Raw genomic sequence first — 21,123 nt, 5'->3', positions numbered from 1 at the left:
TGCTTATTGCTTCATCTTAAAGTCTTGGCCTACTGAGATTATTTAACAAAAGAGAGAGAAGAGAGATGTACTATTAGAGGTTTTTAAGAAAATAAATTGGAAACGAATTCTTGTTCAGGCGTACTTAGAACTCAACTATACAGGGTATTTGAAATATCGTTTATGCCTCGATTAGAGCTTTACATCTTGTAAAATTTTTAATTACGGCTTGATTTTGACAACTTTTTTTTTGTTGGACAGATTTCTCAAAAATGCACTAAAATCTTATGTTTCTTATTACATCTACCTGAAAAAATGGCTAACTAGGACTATTAGACATTTCTTTAAGAATAAAGTGTAACGAATTCTTATTCCTAACCTAACTATACCAATTTCCATGAAGTGCGATTAAGCATTACTCCTTCGAATATTTATTTATGGCTCAATTTTAATAATTTTTTTGTTGGATGGATTTCACTGAGCTACACATACTAATTTCTTAAAATTAAATATGATTAGAGAGGATTAGATATAAACTAAACAGACTTTACAATGCTGTGTTTTTTTAATCAAAAAGGATTTTTACTTCCCATGTAATAATGAAAATCACACAAATATGAAAATTGATTGATGTCGGCATACTGTTTCCTTTGTAAAAAAAAAGTTTGCCATTGAGAAGCAAATATTCCACAGTCAAATTCACTCGCTAATTTATATTTTAATTTTGTTTACATTATATCTTTCGAATACTAGGATTTATTAATGCTATTGTGTTAAGATGATACTAAAAAATAAATGTCTTTTAAAAAGTCTTTTTTTATCATTATTTTTGAAATTTGTATAATTAAAATTTGTAAGATCTTAAAATTCAAATAATTGTTATTTACATACAGCCCCAAGTGGGACGTAAATGATATTTCAAATACCTTATATTGAAACAATATTTAAATTAATATAGTTGGATTTTAAGCACTTCTGAATAAGAATTCGTTGCCAATTTATTTTTTTTAAATCTTTAATACTACCACTTTCTTTTCTTTCTTTTATTAAATAGTCCCAGTTGGCCATGACTTTAAGTTGAAGCAATAATCAAAACAAGATTTTAGTGCATTTTTCAAAAGATCTATCCAACAACAAAAATATTTTCCAAATCGATGTGTCAACAAAGATTTCACAAGGATGTACAGTTTTTAAGTGGCACATATTGTATATATAATATATAGTTCTAGTTCTCATTATATTTATTACTCAAGATAATATGTGCTGTGTGTTATAAGTAGGATTGTGGAATTGACCGGTCAATTTTTTGTGTCAATTGACCGGTCAATTAAGCCAATTCATCAGTTATAAGTAATGGAGTCTAGAAAACTCTCTATCAAAAATCACTCACCAAGGTTAATGGAATTTGAATTACAAGGCAACAAAATTAAGCCTTTTGTTCTAGCAGGGTCGGGGATAAGAAATAATCGTAAAGGAAGAGATTGTATTAATAACAAAAATAATTCATTGTCTGCACCAAATCCCTTTGACCTTGTACCTACGGCTCAACGGCGAAAACAGCACCAAACACCAAGTAGGATATTCTCCGTACATGAAATATTTTTTCGTAGTTTTCGTTACATAACGCGGTCTCCTATCATTGTAGTCCGACCAGACAAATTCCATTGTTTAAAAAATAACATTACTCAAGCATTATGATGCGTACGCAGTCTGAATCACTTCCGTTGCGTTGACTTTAAACGGAAAAATTAACGTCACTTTTCCATAAACTGATCCGAGCAATTTTGTTGACGATTCAGAATAGCGAAAGTCGATTGTTTTTTTGATAGCGTTCTAGATCGCCATCGTTTGGACAAACAAGTCGCAATCTCACCCGTTAAGGTCGGTAAATCGTCATTTCAATTCGATATAAATGCAGAATCATGGGTAATTATATCAATTTGTTGTTTTTCCAAGCAGTGACGTGCGCCGGGGTTTTCGCAAATCGGGAAGCGAATGAATATTATACGTACTCAAAAAGAACACTTCACAAGATTTTTGTGTAACTCTAATGCTTCAGAAATGAATGCTCATCGAATATTTAAATTCTCTTTAGATTTTTCATTATTGCAGTATTTATTATGTAATATTTAGTTTAAAAAATTGTGTAATAAAGTTGATGAAATGATAAAATCTGGGTCGGTTGTTCATGATGATGATTTTTCTACTAGGTATTACAATCACAACTAAACCTGGTTACTCCAATATCAGCATATTCAATAATAATAATTTTCTCATTATATCTTAAAATGTCGATTTAGAAATTTATTACTCTATATATAACAAATTTTGCTTTATTTGATCCGCACCTAACAGGTACCAGTAATATGATCGCACAGCCTCTGAAGATGGCAAATGAAATTCTGGCGAAATGACAAGCACCCGATCAAACAACGAATGGATGACAACAGTACCCAACACCAAATACCTATACACAGACTGTATATGCTTCTATAGTTTTTTATAATATTTTTGACAACACTGTACCCTAATACGTTATTGAAAAAAAATATGTTTTAAGAATATTTCGAAAATGTCATATTTGTCAATCATGGACAAAAAAGAAGACAAGAGCAACTGCAACATTTATCGAGGAATATCAGTTAAAAGTCCACTTAGTAGAATATATGGAAAAATGTTAAAAAATAGCAATACAAACTTAGAAACGATAAAGGAGGTGGAATCGTTTTATCAAGGAACAAGATCGACAGTTAAAACGAGTTAAGGTTTAACAACAGGGTTTACGGTTACCAAGGGCCTTAAACCAACGCAAGTCACCAACGCTATGTAATAGTTATTTGGAAAATGCACTAAAGATTTAGAGGCGAAAGTGCAAAAATATGGGAATACCATTGGATGACAATTAAACGCTTCAGTGGATACAAATATCTGGGAATGAAAATCGACAAGGGCGGGACGAAGCAGTAGTAGAGAGGAATAGCCAAGGAAGAAGAGCAATTGTAAACGATATACTATGGGACAAAAATATAAATGTAAATGACAAAAAAAGAACTTACAATTAGTTAAAAGCATTCGATAGTGAAATTTTGGAAAAAAGTCTGGAAGACGACAAGTTGATAGATAGAAAGCAATGGAGATTAGGAATCGGCAGGCGTGAAACGTTGTAACTCGATATATATGATATGAAAATTCATTTCAAATAACAAAAAAAATTAATTCTGGTACCAGTTGGTTGATAACTCTGCTTACTGGGAAGTGTCTTGGTCCTCCAAGTTATCATTCGTTAGTCTTCGAAACCAAAGCTAACCTGGAGGAACACATAACCTCCCATTAAACGAAACAAGACATTTTTCTTAACAACCAACCATTTATGCCCCAGAAGTGGCGCCCATGGTTCGCTCGACGTTGTTTACTCATACGGTACCATAAATAACTAAGAAGTACGTTTGAGAAAATAAATCGCCCCATTGAGAATTCTCAATTAAAATCCTTTGCCAATTACCGAGATTATTCATATCGTTGGAACGGACGCGCAGCTGTGTATCTACGTGAAATACGACCGGTTTTTAAAAATCCCCAATTATATTAAATAGAAATAGAAACGTTTTTCATATATGGTCAAGTGTCGCGAACGCATTGGGTTTTCTGTTTCTTCCCTTCTTCAGCGTCGCATGTGGCGAAAGCGTAGCCTCTCATTTGCTTTCTGCAGTTCGCTGCGTTTTAAGCCATTCCAATTTTGCTGGCGCAATTTGTGGTTCACATTTAGACAAAGATGATATAAGGGTCCCAAGAAGTCCAAAAAGTTTTCCTAGTTTTTATAATAACATTAGCAAATATGATATTTTAAATTTTATTGTAAAAATTGGAAAACCAATACCCAGTAGTTTTTTAAACTGTCTCAGTGTTGTACAGAATATTCATTCAAAATATTTTGTTACGATAAATCGTTATTAAACATTTTTTATATATTTTTAATAATCAGAAAACAATAAATATTAGTTTTGGATAATAATACTAAATTTGCAACATAGATATGGCTATCAGCATTAGCATTATTTATTTGTGTTTCAAATTAATTTGTTGACCTGAGATTTTTGGAACTACTTAAAATATAGCGAGTTTGTGGATCTGTGTGTTTTATCAACTGAATAGATTCCTCAATCTAGCCTTCAGTAACTTGAGCAAACTCCAACCACCATATGTGCTTAGATTACACAGTTCTATAAAATTAAACTTTTTGAAAGATGTTTTCATTTTGAAAACTGATTTTATATAATTTTGGTTGGCAGATTTCAAAAATTCTATGCATTTATTTGTATCACGTAAGGTTTTTTTGCAAATATTAAAGGAAAACAAAACGAGATTTCTAAAAAAATTGATTTTTTTATTCAGTAATAAAGTGGAATCCTGGTTAAAAAAGTGAAAAAAGAACTTTTTTGAGTGAAATCTTGGTCAGAAAACTTCTTTGTCGGATGTGTGTTTTTAAGGGCATATTCGGTTTTACCATCCAGCTGTAGTCCTCCATTATCACTAGTTCCTTAATATCCTGGTAAAACCTCTCTCCTTTCGCTAACTGCTCCAAGATTTTCAGGAAAATAGTTGAAGTGTGAAAACATTAAATACACTTTCACACTCATATTGCAACCTAGAAGATGAAAGTGTTGTAACATGGAAATTGTGTATAACCCCCTTGGAGCATCAACTGATGTTCTTGGTAGTTTATTTTATTTAAAAGTCCTAAATTTTCATACGTTTCTTTTAAATGTACCGAATGTGTGTTCCCTTTACAGTTCGTTGCCATTGTGCAATAAAAGGCTTTTTGAACTATGCTTACTTGAGTCAATAAACAGCCGCCATTCTTCTTTTATATATGACACGATTCCCAATTTTGAAACTAAGTGAGGAATATTGTTGCAATACGCTAGTGGTCCTTCCTAAAATATCGACATAACTCTTTTTCGCTAGCCCGGTAAAAGCTGGACGCTAACAATTCGGATGTATCCTTTGGAAGATGCTTCTACATTTTTTACAGCATTGGATTCTGCATCTAATTGCTTTTTCAACGATATATAAAACAAATTTGGAGAGAAAGTTATACGCTCCATATGGTAAAAAAACATTCAATATTCCTGTATGTTGGTTTTCCTGTTTTTATTATTTTATTTTTTTTTAATGAATTTAATTTAATGAAGTAATGAATGAATAAATTTCGATTTTCGATTTTCGATTAATTAATAAATTAATTAACTCGAAAGAATAGAAAGGTTAAAGGTTAACTTTTGGAATAGAGTTTAGAATTTGATTTTAAACAACTAAGTTACGTGGAAACATTGCCGAATTTTTTTGTAAAATGATTTGATAGATATCCATTTACTAGTCTTGAATTTCATTCTTTCCACCTCATATCTTTACCGTTTGCGTCACCATATTGGAAAAGTTGAGACTTATATTACTCATTTGCTACTAAATTTACGATATAATAATTTAGTAACAGTATTAAACTAAAGGAAATTTCCTACAATACATGTAATAATCTTTTTTTGAAAAATCGGTAATTTTGCTCAAACAACTGATTTTTTGACCACGTGTATAGAGAATTAGATTAGAATCAGTGAATACAGAATCATCCATCTGCGTGCTTTGCAACTGCAATCTGTTCATAAAACAAACTTTAATTAACCTCGTAGTCCATTAGATACGCTTCGCTTAACTGTAAGCGATTTTTTGAATTGCTTTTTGGAGAACCTGCTTATTGTTTTCTTTTGTCCACCTTGGGTGATTTGTGTGTCAAGTTGAGGGTCACATCTTCGTTTCACATTTTAACTCGCAATTATATAACTGAATGAGAATTTTTTTTTTGCGTTGTTCCCAAAATTTGCTCCTTGCCTTGACCAGAGTTCTTCGCTACTTATACGCGTTTATAGCTTAAACAATTGATTTCTTCATTGAAATTGATACATAAATGTTTTGTTTAAAAACTCAATGACATCTTTAAACCTAATATTAAGTCATAAAATCGTTGCTTACATAAACATAACGTTAGAATTCGGTTAAACCCTATTTGTAATTTTCGGAACTATATATGTTTTGTCTAAGTCTATTTGGTGGCATATTTTTCGTAAAAATCAGAAAAGGTGAAATCATCACCTTTGCGAAATACATTTTCACCGGAAAATATCAACATAACCAAAACAGCCTTAGTAAAGAAGGAATTGTAGGATATAAAGCAAAAAAGTGATAAGTATTAATTAAAATGGATATCGATAAACTCTTAGTAAAAGAACAACTTATGATGACCAACATTTTGTTGATTACGAGTTATACTAAGGCATGTCAATGAGAAATCCACCAAAATAAATGACACAATGTCCTCCATAATTAATGAAAAAAAAATAAATTTATACAGATATGGATAGCTAATAGCAACTTGTTAAAAATAACCCAACCTAGAGATGTTACGAAAATTTCGATAGTGTGTAGTACAGATTTCGTAAAAATATATTTCGACTTATAAACAAAGAACTTAAAGAAAATGAATGCAGGAATGTAACGGTCCGTAAAAGATTTCTTTCTCCATCGAATCCTGAGACAGTATTTATTAATTATCGACCAAAGAAATCGTCCAACAATGGTTGACCCAATTATACCATTTCGGCTCCCAATTGTCCAGCCGAAACAAAAAACCGACCAGCCGAACGAACAGATGAAATTGCAAATGAGGTGGAAGCCAGTCGCGATTTTAAATTCTCGATGTCCATTTATAGAGAATCAAGGAGTCCGTGCGAGAAGGACCAGATTCTGACTCACCGGATTAAATTTATCGCCACTGTCCGTCACGTAACCTCAATTATTTTGTGTTACGACACCGGCCAAGCGCTCACAACAAATATTAAACTCCGGGTACCATTGTTAATGAACGAAAACTTCTCAAAGAACTCAGCTAACAAAAAACAATAAATTGAATAACCATGAAACGCTGAAAAAAATCAACAATTAGCGACAAAGTGTGTTTTTAAAAACAGATGCAAGAGGATAATTGTCAAATCAAACAAACAAGAGATATTTCTAATATATTGATGATCAGATTAGTATTTGTAAAATGCGATAAAAAGGTCCTCATAAACTGCAAATTTTTATTTTTTATTTTAATTTTTATAAAAGTCCACGCATGATCATCATATAATTTTAATTTTATATGTATTATTGTTGTTGAGTTGAACTTGCTAACGTTTCGCCAATCATCCTGTTGGTTTCTGTTTATATGTATCAAAGACCTCCGACAAGCTGGGATATGAATCTCATTACCATGGCGAGTTCGCCTTTCAGGTATGTCTCACTTTATCCAGCAAAGTGATGCAACTGATTTATTTATTTATTTATAAACCCAAAGTCTATCCAACTCTCAGACAAGGCTAACCCAGTTACAAGTTAGCATATATTAAACAAATAAAATTACAATACAAAAAAAATAAATCAGTTTCTCTATAATTTATATGAAACAATAAGTTATCTTCATATGGTTAGTAGTGCCACTTGTCCTCAAAATCATGCCTAAGCTTTTGACATATTTACTATACTTATACATACTTTTCGCAGTTATAGACCTTGCGAACAGTCCATTATTTTTGTTCACCCACGTAATAAGTCAGCGATGTTATTGACAATGTAGGAAAATTCAGTAATGCATATCCAATACATATTAAGAAACTTTATCTTCAAGCGCGCATATTAATACAAGCCGCGTTCGCTAGTGAATATCAAATCCCACCCAAGGTCTTTAAAAAAATAAGTCCACCTTCAAAGAATTAATTAAAACTAAGACGATCTTATTGACAAAATGGTGAAAGCAAATTTGAAAAAAAAAAGGTTAGCTATTGCAAAATTATTTTTATTACTGCCCATCCCAGAAAACCGTGTAACTCATTATCATTTAAAACAAATAATGTCTATTTTATTGATATTGGTGCGACAAAAATCCATAAAATATCTAAAATGTGATATATCGCCTCTTCGGAATTGGTTATGGTGGGCTAATTCGATATTTCTATTGGTTGTTCGACAATAAATGATTATTCATATTTACATTTTAAAAACGGAAACATAAAACCTATATGGAAGTATCGCAATATCCTGCGGACATAAGGACTATGCTAATGTATCTAAAACACATTGACAAATGGTTTTTCATTGGTAACCCCGATTTATTTTATCCCAACATACTTTCTTTCGTAATACGAGACTTTCCAATTCTTTTTTAAGCAATAATATCGTTTAGTTAGTTCAAAATTGCCGTATGTATTGATACGATATAATATGAACTTATTAACTACCTTTGACAAAAAAGAAAATGTGGATTACAAAGTCTAGCGGTGGATATTAATAAATAACAATATCAGTGCCTAGTTCTGTTGTAGATTTTACTTCGTCTTTATGTTATCTAAGAACCTTGTATTATTAGTAAATTCTTGTCAAATTTGCTGCTACTTCAAATCGTAGTCTTTTCGCTTTTTTGGTGGATTGCACTACTGCAAAACTTTTTTTGCAACCTAAATAATTTAGTTAGAAACTAACCAAAATCAACTATTTTTTAATTAAGTGAAGATTATGAACTGATCATTATTATTATTGCATAAACTCAGTTCATTAGGCCTTTTGGGATTCAATTTGATATTACCTCAAAATACTAAAATATAAAAAAATTTCAAGACCAAATTAAAAAAAGTATTAATAAGTCAGGTATTTGATTCCTTTAGTGTATTTAAATTGAGATCTTGAGCTACTCAAAAGGGCCATATGTAGGTTGTTGTATTTAAAAAATATAATTATTTCGTTATTAGATATTGCACATTTCTGTTTTTATAGTTTGTAAACTGTGTAACGTAGGTCGTTATATTCTCTGTTCATTGCTTTTTTTGAGAGAATTTGTTAATTAACTTTAACAATTGAAATTATTTTTTAAAATGTTGTTAAACAAATTTCTGCATTCTATACATATCAACAAAAAGAAAATTATCAAATAGGTATAATACGGACACCGATCACAAGAAACCAAGAACCCGATAAGCGCAAATTTTTTATGACACGATCGATAGAAGTACATTTCAATCTAAGCCCATCTTAAATCCTTTTTAAATTTTCCTTCTTTTAAATTTTCGATTAAGTCTCCTATCTGGAATACTCTAAATGTAATTTAACTGTGGATTTATTTGTTGCAGTGTGTCGTGCTGTGGGATATGCGTTAAATCATAATGACGGAAGTGGCGAGTTTACTGCAAAATGGAATCTCGAGGACGAAGCATTTCGGGTCCCAAAGTCCTAGGCCGCCAGGAACAGAACTGGTAACTTTTGCCATTTTTCGAAAATTTTTGAAATTTTGACTGAACCAGCCGCAAATTTTGAATTACGAAGGGCTAAACAGCGATATGCACACTGAAGCCTTCCTTTTCCTGGCGCATGCACCACCAATAAAGTTTACTTTTTTAGAAACTAATCTACTCTCTTGTCAGAATGGTGAATGCTCCGACATAGTCGAATTACAAGATGGGGTGACGTAAGAACACATCAATTGTAAAAAACATTTTCTTACATTTATTTAATTATCAATTTGATATTTCACACAAAGGAAACTCATTTACCGAACTTGTGACCTAATACACTATTTCAGCCTCATTAATTAAATAATTGTGTTGCGATCGACATCCGCGTTTGCCGGTGTGCGTTTAAATATGGCGGTATAGGGGGGATTGTGAAACAGCGATTTTTCAAGGCCGTAGGTGCATCTAGCTTTGACCTTGTTCTAACAATACGTTGCAATATGGGAAACTCGTCTAGTGGAAATGCTGTATTTTTTATATAAATGGCTACGATTAATTTGCACGTCACACAGCTTTGGATTTGTAATATTTATGGGTATGTGTGCGCGATAGTCGCAGTTTTGATTTATACGTTTTATTTAACGAGAATCGGACGAAAATGTTTCATTGAATCAATTTAAGTGTTTTTTTATTCAACAAATTTGTATTCTCTGTCAAAAGTATCTTCTAACTTTTAAATTTTAATTTCAATTATTCTTGGTATAAAAAACATAAGGCTTATTACATCTCAAATCAAATCAAATATTAAACACATACGTAATATAGTTTATATTCCAAAACAAGATTGCTTTTAAGGCTTCACGACTTTTTGTCCTAGAGTGACGCATTGTTTTTCTATCGTGATCCTGCGGAACTTTCGCAAAATGAATGTTGTTTTATTATAGGCACACCCTGTATGAAATGCCTTTCACGGCTGTCAAAATTGAAAAATCATGATAAACTTTGGTAAATATTAAAATTTGTATCAATAACAGATTTTTATTGAAATATCTCGCGCTCCCTGCATAACTGACATACTGCATACTGCCTAAACCAAATAATCTTTTTACGTTTTTCATTTACAGCAAATAATTTTCAAACAAAAATGAAAATATTTAGGATTTTTTAGTTTTTTTTGCGGTTAAACAAATCACCCAGTATATAATTTTAAAAATATTCGAAGTAAAGGTTGTAGCCCTGAATCTCACACGTCTCCTGGTCCATGAATTTTTCCAATAGAGTAAATTGTTTTCGAGAAAATAATTCTTTTCTGAAACTATGCATTCCCCCTAATAATAAATGACGTCATCGCGTCTAGCTAGAGTGCGAGAAATAGCAATTTTCATATGGATTTTTTCAGCAGCTTGTGTAATAGACGAAAACCGTAAATGCAAAAATTGTAGCTCTCATTGCTTCCTATAATACTGTTTATGCCAATTAGCCAAATTTTTTATGAATTTTGATTTACGGCAAATAATTTACTCTGGAAAAGAACAATTTTTAGAATCTTTTAGATTTTTGACCAAAATTAAAAATACTTCACGATATTCGATGGCGCTGAGTTTCAACAATTTTAATGTGCGTGTGGACTTTACCTCTGTGCTAAATTGGAAGTCGATAGCTGCTAATTTAAGACACATCTTGAATAGGTAAGAACCTTAAATACAAATGTTTTAGCTGTCTATATGGTTAGTTTATCATTATAAGGTTACACCAATTTTACATTACCCTGTACATTTTTGAAAATTATGAAGAATAAGGATTTATAGAATTTATCTCGTGAACCTTCACAAAATGATATTTTTTTTCGATCCTTGCAAACGCGAATTTTAATTTTAAGAAAATATTTCCCGACTCCCCAGCCCTCCCCCCTGCATATATGTGCCAAATTTGAAGCCCATAGCTTCAAATTTCGGACACTTATCGTATTTCATAGCAATGTCCAAAATACAGCGAAAAAGAGAAGTTCGAACCCGGCCAGTTCTATATATCTTGTGCACCCCGTGGACTGTTAAACAGGAGCAAAATTTGAATCGTCTAGCTCAAACCGTTTGGAAGTTATCGTCGAAAATGTTCGGTAACAGAGACACGGAGAACGGAGAACGGACAGACATTTTTTTTTACGCTGATTTGTTCTGTACCAATGGCGGTCCTGTAGGACCTACCGTTACCGATATCTCGAGGTTAGTGAGGAGCGCGTAAGCTTTCGCAAAAATCGATTTCATACATATATTATAATCAAACAGCAGCTGTCAAAATCGAAAACCAGTTGATGGAGGAAATAAAGATAGAGAGAGGGGTTCGACAGGGATGTATACTATCCCCTTTACTTTTTAACGTCTATTCAGAATACGTTATGAATCTGTCCTTGGATGACGTGGATGAGGGACTACTCATAAACCACAGGTACCCAGATTATACTATCATTTTCTCGCATAGCTTGGATGGTCTGCAGGCGCTAATTACACTTATCGCAGACTCCAGCAAAGAGTATGGTCTTGACTTTAACATAAAAAAAAACGAAATATATGGTAATCAGCAAGAATAATACACCACCGGGACAACTAATGGTTAATCAACAACCAATAATTCGCGTCTCAAGCTACGAATGGAACTTGGAACGAATGTTAATGACAGATGGGATCATTCAGTTGAAATCAGACAGAGGATAGAAAAGGCCAAATCAGCATTTACCAAAATGAACAACATTTTTAAAAGTCACTCTCTGCCACTAAAAACTAAAATCCATCTGCTCCGGTGCTACGTGTTTACGTTTCTCCTTTATGGAGTTGAACCGTTGAGGCGTCCATGAAGAAACTAGAGGCTTTTACGATGTGATGCTATAAACGTATCCTGAAAATTTCCTGGGTTGATAGAACCACCAACGATGAGGTTCTTCACAGAACAACGTAAAGAAGCGGAAACTGGAGTATTTAAGCCACCTTATGCGCAACGAACAGCGATACGGTCTATTGCAGCTTATTTTGCAGGGTAAGGTCTTTGGAAAGGAGGCCCAGGACGGAGGAGAATCTCATGATTCCACAACCACAGAACTTTTGAAACCACAGGAGTTTTCAAAGCAGCAATCGACAAGATTAGAATAACCATGCTAATAGCCAGCATTCGAAACGAATAGTCACCTTAAGAAGAAGAATAAACAAACATTCCAAATGCTCCCAGATGATGGTCACTTGTCTCTAGGGTTGCGGAATTGACCGGTCAAATTTTCTGTGACAATTGACCGAAATAATTTTTAAAATACCATAAAATTTATATTTATTTGTCGATATTTTTATTGGAATCGCTAAGAATAGTATTCGGATATGCCTTGAAGAGGGTTACAGGTAAATTGGATATCACAAACGCATAATAATTATTATAAAATACTTATAACAATTGCAATATACAATTGCAAGGTGTTATTTAAAATATTTTGTGATTAGTCAATGTAGAAGTGGTCAATTGACGGTCAATTCACCATACCCAACAGTACCTGTCTCATATAAATTTTAAGTCCAAGTAGTTCATAAATCTCTAATTCATAATTTTTATGTCCTGGATATATTGATGGGGGCTCCTGTCTATATCTGTGGTTCTTTTGCAGAACAAATCAGAACGTCAACGCTACAGCGTTATGAGGTATGACACAAATTGCTTCGAAGTTAGGAAATTGTTAACATTTGAAAAGGATATAAATAACCAAGGAGACAATTTCGAAGGGAATTAAAGTTTAACGACGCATGTTAGTTTTTCTATTATAAGCATATCGGAGGTTCCCACGCCCACGCATTCTATACTAACTGCCACAGTTTAAGGACAAAATACTTAATTGCATATCCACGCAGCGAAACCACAATTCAGCATTAAAGCCCGTATAAATATTTATACGCAATTTGTAATAAAACCCAACAACAAGGCTGTTCTCAACACATATTGACATAACTTACCACTAAAATGTTGATTACAAAACACTTAAACGAGTAAACAAATTCCAATTCACTTTTATTACTAGTGCAGACCATCGTAGATATTCCGCTGGTTCAGTTTCTCACGATCCAACCGTATACTTTCAGTTGTTACTTTTAACCATGCAGCACCGTATTTGGCTCGTTCTACGTTCAAATTCGATAACGCTAAAAATATTTCGAACCGCACTAGAGAGCGTACTATGATACTAAGCCTAAGGCCGTTTTGAAATAGTCTATTTCTATTTTATTTTTTTCCTGAATTTATAGTATATAGCGAATTTGTGAGCTAGGAGCTTCGTCACGGCAATCGATGGTATTAAAAATTTCGTTACAACCCTGTGCCGGCGGCGTCTCTCGGCCGTAGAAACGGAAAGTGTGCATTCCGGCCTCGCCTCGGTCTGAACCTTTTCAGGCCCTTTTAGCCTTCTATGGACGATGCGATCTCTTTTAGCCCACGCGAGAGCATTATTCTGTACGTTGTTTATTCGGATTTTTTTTCGAAAACTAAAAGGTTAGACTGGGAAACGCCTCGCTGTTTACGTTCGGTTGCGTTATTACCTGATCCCATTGTAAAATATTTCAGAGCGTCGCGTCAAAAAAAATCGCATTCCCTATTTCGATTCATGATGTGGAAACTTTCGTATAGTAGCCCCAGAAGTATTAAGGAGGTATATTTTATTAACAGTTTAGTTCTCAGAGCACTTACAATTGATGACGCTAAAAGAATCCGACTTTAGTTTGAAAAGAAGCGTGGAACACACCCTCGCCTATTATCAGTATTATAATACTAAAGCAATTATAGACATTTGTTATCATCAGTGTGAACTACTTGTTAAGATTGTTTTTTTTTAAATTGCAAGGGTCTATGTTTTTAATAACCATAATTATAAATAAATATTCGCTCCTTCTAAAAAGTAAAAGTTAGTATCTGTAATAACCCCATGTTCCTGATGTCCGCCGTAATTATTTAGTTTTGTGGTTAAAATAGTGATGTACCTATCTTCAGTGTTGGGCTGGTCAATTGACCACTTCTTAATTGACTAGACAAATTCGATCAAAATGTTTTTAATAACATCTTGAAATTGTAGAGTAATACTTATCATTATTTAATAATAATATGTATTTCATAATAAATTATTACGCGATTGTGATGTCCAATTTACCTGGGAATGCGATACTCGGCGATTCGGGAAATCTCAATAGAAATATCGTCTCCATTTAGTTCTCAGAACGAGGCAACAACCCCGTATATCACCATATCGATCAAGATGTCATATTCAATGTCAAATCAATCAATTCAGGTTTTGCCTTTTTGCTTTAGATGAGATATCTGTCATCGCTGAGCTGGCTATAGAGCTTTAGACGAAGGACCAAAGCATATAACATAGAATTCAGCCTCCCATGATTGTAAATTACATATATTAATGGTACCACCATGAGACAGTTTCCAAATTTCGGCCCATTCGCGAAATATGGGCTTCTATCGAAAATTTGCATTTTAGTTTTTTTTTTACCCACGTTGCTCTAGCAAAGTTGAAATTTGTATCGATGTCAATGTCGATGTCAATGTACGTCAATTCGGACTATCTGCACCCCTCTGCACCATTCGCTCAGTCGCAATTACCTCTTTTATTATTTTTGACCTTCTCACCACCACACTTTGACCCGCTTGTTCGTCACAAATTTCGAGGTAAAATTTTGCATTGGAGGGTTAGTGTGAGACGGGCACTGAATTTTAAGCAAAAACCCCAAAAGAAACAGTTATTAGAGATCTAGCTAACAAAGCACGCAGCAAGTAACACACTTTATGATCTAAAATGGAAAATTCTCTAAATCTGCGCTCAACGACATCATCAGACTAAAACAAAAACACTCCACAAAATCATCCAATCACAACATCGACAATTTTTAAATCCTAAATCCATCCATCCATCCAGGCTTCCAATTTGCAATCTTGTAACTTTTTCAAATTCCAACCTGAAACGGTATCGATACAACAATCTAAAAAATGATAGCATATACATAAAACTGCAAAGTTTCAAGTCTCTAACTTGGGAATTAATGGCAAAAAAATGAATTGGGGAATTTTTGGAGAAATATCGTGGCATAAGTCATTTGGATATGTTTGTAATTTTTTTTTTTGCGCTTTACCTATTACATCTCAAGTTATATATGTCACCAACCACTTTTGACCCAGTTCCGTATCCCGCATCACAGCACAATGCAATTTTTCGCAATAACAGTCGCAAAAAAATGGCCATTATACAATTTGTCTGTGTTCCGTAATGCTTAATGGTCCATAAATGAATAATATTACAAGCGCCACAGTCGGAAATTGTATTGTTTGGTTTTCTAATTAATATCATAAGCGATAATTAGGTAGAGTTAGCCTATACTTAAGAAATTAAATTTGTAGTAGTGACGCCCTAAATGGTTGACAAATTGAAATTCCTACCGGTGTATCCATATATATACTTCGTGGTGGCGAAGTTTTATTGCAATGAAGAAATCTATGTTTGTCCTAGCACGCTGTAGCTAGCTTTGCACAACCAACATAGCTCTTGACAATGCTCACTAGGCTACGACAATTTTAACAGGACTACACCGAACACCGGTTCCCACATAATTTAAATAATAAGAAAAAGAAAGTATACGCAGATTGCGTAAGGCTTTGATCTCACTATTGTATATTGTCTCGAAACGTCTAGAGAATTTTAACCTTTTAAATGGTCACAGCAGTATTTGAATGAAAAAATTACGGGGCTGCAAAAAATTCAAGCCCGTAATCAAATCCAAAACGACATTTTGTCGCTACTACTTATTTTACGATTACCCAATGTTATTTCTTGATTGCCGAAATTGATACTTATCATTTGGTAAAGTAGATTATTAATTAAGATATGCCGATCTAAATTGTTGCTCGCCTGATCGGTGCCACTAGTGTATCGACACACTTGTCAAGCATATAGCCAGGTAGTTTTAGATCGATGCATTCGATAAAATATCTAAGTGAGGTTCGTTTGAATTAAGTTATCCCGTTTTATATTTTTTTCATAATATTATCGCGTGTTATGTAGCATATGTTTCTAACTAAAGCATTAAATTTGGTTTCGACAGGATATAGCTAAGAGTTTTTACTTTAGCTTCTTTTTTTTTAAGTGGGACAGCATTGTTTTTATTATTTTTCTATTTACATCTATTATTTCATTGTAACAAGCTGTGTTAATAATCCTATTAACCTGATATTTAGTCGTTGGTGTTCTAAATTTAATTTTTAAAGAAATGTGCAAAGAAATGCAATTTTTGTAAAACAACGGTTTCTTACCGTCCATGAATCATGGACCGTAAATGAAGATATGTATAGCAAGTTAGAAGCGTTCGAAATGTGATCGTGTTACTAATGAAGAAGTACTTCGATGAATGAAAAAAGATAGTGAAATAATCAACACCATCAAAATACGCAAGCTACAGTACTTCGGCCACATAATGAGAAACGAACCAAGATACACCTTGCTTTAATCCATCCTGCAGGGAAAAATTTTTGGAAAAAGAGGTACAGGAAGAAGACGAACGTCCTGGTTGAAGAATTTTAGATCCTGGTTTAATAAGACAATACCACAACTTTTCCATATTGCTGCTGACAAGATAAAAATTGCCGTGATGATCGCCAACATCCGTAACGGATGTTGTTTTTTAAGAAGAAGAAGAATGGTTTCTATTCTCTAATTGAAATTTCAAAATTGAAAGATATTGCCAACTTTTAACGCAATCAATTGCTTAAATAATAAAAAGTATTGTAGTCGGGGAACAAAGTATAGCAGGAAGTTCATGCATAGGCGACGTCAGTCAAAAAAAGTTTGCAAGTTTCGTGGCGATGTGAGATAAAGTGTGATTGAAACTGTTATTTCTAAGCTTTTGTGACAAAAAGGCATATGTCAGAAGTCTCGCATGTGTGACTGGCTCTTTTATTTAAATAATAATTTATTAAATAATAGTATGTTAATTATAAAATATTCGTACCATATTTAAGACTAGGCTAGATCCTAAGTGGTTTTATCAAAACAATGCGTAATCTAGTCACTAAGAATTTTTTTAGAATATTTTACTACAAAATCAAAATAAAAATTAGACTAATTTTAGAAATGTAGCTCTTCAATAGCATTAATTAGATCATAATATTAGGTTCGTTTAAAGATCGTTTATTCGTTTTTATTTCAATTAATTAATATTAAATTTTTCGCTTATTGAACGAGCCTCCTTATTCTAGTGCCTTTCCTCTATGGATGTACATACAAGTTTCTTGACAGCCGCCCCGAATAAATGGACGTACAATCATCATTTCCGTCCACTGTCTGATATTTTTCATCCACGATGTTCGTCGTGCAATATTAGTTGGATAAATTGATATCTCTCATTACGCATCACATGCGCAAGGTACCCCATCTTCCTCACTTTCATATTATGTATGACACCTTTTGAATTCGCTGGATCACAGTGTGGTTTGTGACATGATAGGAGTATGATATCTTGAGTATGCGGCGATAGCATCACATTTCAAGGGATTCCAAGCGCATAGATGTAGCATCTGTCAAAGTTCAGACTTCCACTCCGTATAGGTGCATATTACATAGGACTTTTCTGAGGCAGTTAAAAACGGTTCTGGCTTTTTCTATATGGCATTTGATCTCCCGTATATGATCCCATTCCTTGTTCAAGTACGTTATTTTATCTGTTGTTTCCAAGATTTCATTGTTGATCCTAAACTGGTGGTATTGTGCCTCATCGTTTTTACTAACTACAAGAATTTTGGTCTTCCTGCAGTTGAGCCTCATCCATATATATCACATGCCTCCACTACACGGTCTGTCAACCTCTGCAATCCATCAGCACTATCTGCTATAAGAACTCCGTATATCTCAAATCATTGATCATTTCTCCGTTGATCTTAATGCCTTCCTCTGTTTCACTAAGCGCTTGTCTAAACAGTATTTCGAAGTAAGTACTGAACATATTTGGTGATACTTTCTTTGAGCTTTCTGTATATACGAGAGTGGATGACATTAAGAAGGATTTGCAGTACTTGACTCATCAGACTTTTAATTCGACAATCAGAGCACCTAGTAGCATTTGCCTTCTTAGGAAGGGGAATAAATGTGGAAATCAGCTAGTCTCTAGGCAATTCTCACGTTTCATATATTTTAGTTTAGTTTTATGGGTAACTGTTGTAAAATAATTTTAGTTCCACCCAAAATTATTTTAATTAACTATTCTTGCATGGTTGATAGTTTTGGTTAGTTTGGTGGTATAATATTATTAAGTGTTTCGCTATTTAGAAAATCATTAAGATATGAGAATTTAGTGTGGAGCCTTCTTATTTTTCCTGTGAAAAGGCTTATAGTTTATCGTTCCAAACGCATTCCTTGATGGTAATTCTGGGTTTCCATTTGCTAAATTAACGCCCCGAGGGCGTTATAATAATAATAATAATATTTATTTAAAATACAAAATTTAACAACTTATTTTAATGTAAACATTAAATAAATATTAATACAAAAAACACTTATATTCAAGGTATACTAGGTTAAAAAGTTAACAACCATCCTTGAACATAACGCAGATTAATTTAACTATGTTTCCCATCTATTATACCATATGAAAAAAAGGCATTATATTCGACCAAAAAAAAAAGGAAGGGTTTTGTATAGTAACCAAACATTAATGAATCCGTGAATTTTACTTATAATAAATATCCACTTAGAAATTTAGTTTACAATTTAGCATCACTAAGCCACTTCCAATAGATAAATGCATTTTTTGTAAAATTAAATTTTCTCCAAGTTTAATACGTTTTTGAATTAACCAGTAAGTTATTTTTTATTAAGAACAAAAGGGATAATTTATAATATACATTTTTTATGTGAAATATTTGAAATTGAGTAAAAATTAAGTGAAATGGATATCGCTGATTTAACTTAACTTAAGTTGCCGGAATAAATACATAAATTATCTTAACTTTTTCACTAACTGTTCGATATGGAAGTTCCACTTTAGATTTGAGTCAATATGAATTCCTAGGTAGGTAAACTGCTCAGCTCTATGTAAAAACCAGCAACTATTTCTAAGCAATAATCTTATAGCAAGTTTATTGTTTGTAGGTAGTCGATCATTATAATTTGTTTTATTCAAGTTGATTGTTAGTTTTGGTTAGTTTGTCAAGCCACTGTGACTGTGACTCCGTCCCAATTGTTACCTTCAACAAACAAAACTGTATCACCAGCAAAAGAGATGATTTTACCGGAAACATCAATAGCAAGTTATGTATATAAGGAAAAATATGGGTCCTAGGACTGTACCCTGTGGAATTCCATAGGTCACACTTCTCGGCTTACTGAAACAGTTATTAATCTTTACCATTTGTTATCGATTTTTCAGGTAACTTTCAATTAGTAAGTGAGCAGGTCCTCTTATACCAGCTGAATATAGTTTAGTAGGCGCGGGTGGCTTACAGTATCGAATGCTTTTGCTAAGTCAATGAGCGCATGGTCTTAAATTATCTAATCATCTATATATATATATATATATATATATATATATATATATATATATATATATATATATATATATATATATATATATATATATATATATATATATATATATATATATATATATATATATATATATATATATATATATATATATATATATATATATATATATATATATATATATATATATATATATATATATATATATATATATATATATATATATATATATATATATATATATATATATATATATATATTGACAACAGCATAGCAATGGTTGACTTGTTATCAGTAAAACCAAACTGGCAATTGGATATTATATAATTTTTAGTAAAAAAGGAAACTAACCAAACTTTTAAGGCTTTTTCGAAAATTTTTATTTTCTTTTGTTTTTTGACATAGTTTTTCATCATCTCGCATTCTCTTCGACTGACTGGCAAGACGCAGATTCTAAGTGATCGAGGGCGTTTGAAATTCCGCAACTTGCAATCCCCATCGAAAATCGAACGAAAACAATGGCTTCGCGTTTGACCTTATTGCGGAAAATTTACGGCACGAAAAAAATCAACCGGAGTTCCAATTTAATCGACGGTACTACCACCGCCTAACGTAGTAAACGCACGGCGGTACTGAATGGCGACCGATGCAGCGGACACCGCGGCGGTAGGATAGTAATAGTGCGGCGTAGCAAAAAACAAACGAGCGTCGCGAAATAAACAATCGAGCAACAAGTGCAATGGCGCTGGCTGCAACGTATTCCGCGACTTTTTAAATGATTGGTGCGCGCGGTACGACCGTCGTGGTTAATCCGGGTGCTAGTGATTTCGAAAAATTCAGGAATGCAGATTACACAATTCGGAGGCGATTTCGAAAAACGCGCTGCGAAAATTTTTCAAATTTTGCAAAATTTGAAATCGAAAATGGCGCCCGGAAACGTCTGCGGCGGTTGCACGCACAACATGGCGCAGAATTCGAAATCGATCCGATGCGAAATTTGCAAAAATCGGTTTCATATTGCTTGCGCGTCGATCAAGGACTCTTGGCACAAAGCGATCCAACAGTGTCAGAATTTGTTTTGGTTGTGCGACGGGTGCAAACGCGCCTGGGAAAACGGCAAGGAAGATTTGAAAATTTCGAAAAAGGAAATCGAGTGTCTGGAGCGCGAGAAAAGGATGCTCAATCGATTGCTTTCCGAGTTAGAATACGTGAACGGCCTCCAAAAGAGCGTCATTCAGAATTTCGAACAACATCTGGGAGACGTCATTAATGTGA

The 21,123-nt window shown here is 33.3% G+C and overlaps 1 protein-coding gene across 3 annotated transcripts in view; it reads left to right on the top strand.

Moving 5' to 3' along the window:
- LOC132699664 (serine/arginine repetitive matrix protein 1) overlaps positions 1–21,123 on the top strand; it is a 75,193-nt gene that overhangs the window by 11,682 nt on the left and 42,388 nt on the right. Inside the window, exon 2 of one of the 3 annotated variants that reach the window (XM_060666507.1) lies at positions 9,195–9,317. In XM_060666507.1, coding sequence (XP_060522490.1) covers positions 9,228–9,317 — 90 coding nt within the window. In that variant the 5' untranslated portion in view covers positions 9,195–9,227. Of the gene's footprint in view, positions 1–9,194; positions 9,318–20,533; positions 21,120–21,123 lie in introns of those variants that run through there. The other 2 variants (XM_060666505.1, XM_060666508.1) reach the window with 2 other exon arrangements.

This window comes from Cylas formicarius, unplaced genomic scaffold (genome assembly GCF_029955315.1).
Source record: "Cylas formicarius isolate icCylForm1 unplaced genomic scaffold, icCylForm1.1 PGA_scaffold_3__17_contigs__length_32017465, whole genome shotgun sequence".
NCBI lineage: Eukaryota > Metazoa > Arthropoda > Insecta > Coleoptera > Brentidae > Cylas > Cylas formicarius.
The sequence above is the reverse complement of the archived record's forward strand: the minus strand, read 5'-3'. Positions and strand labels throughout refer to the sequence as shown.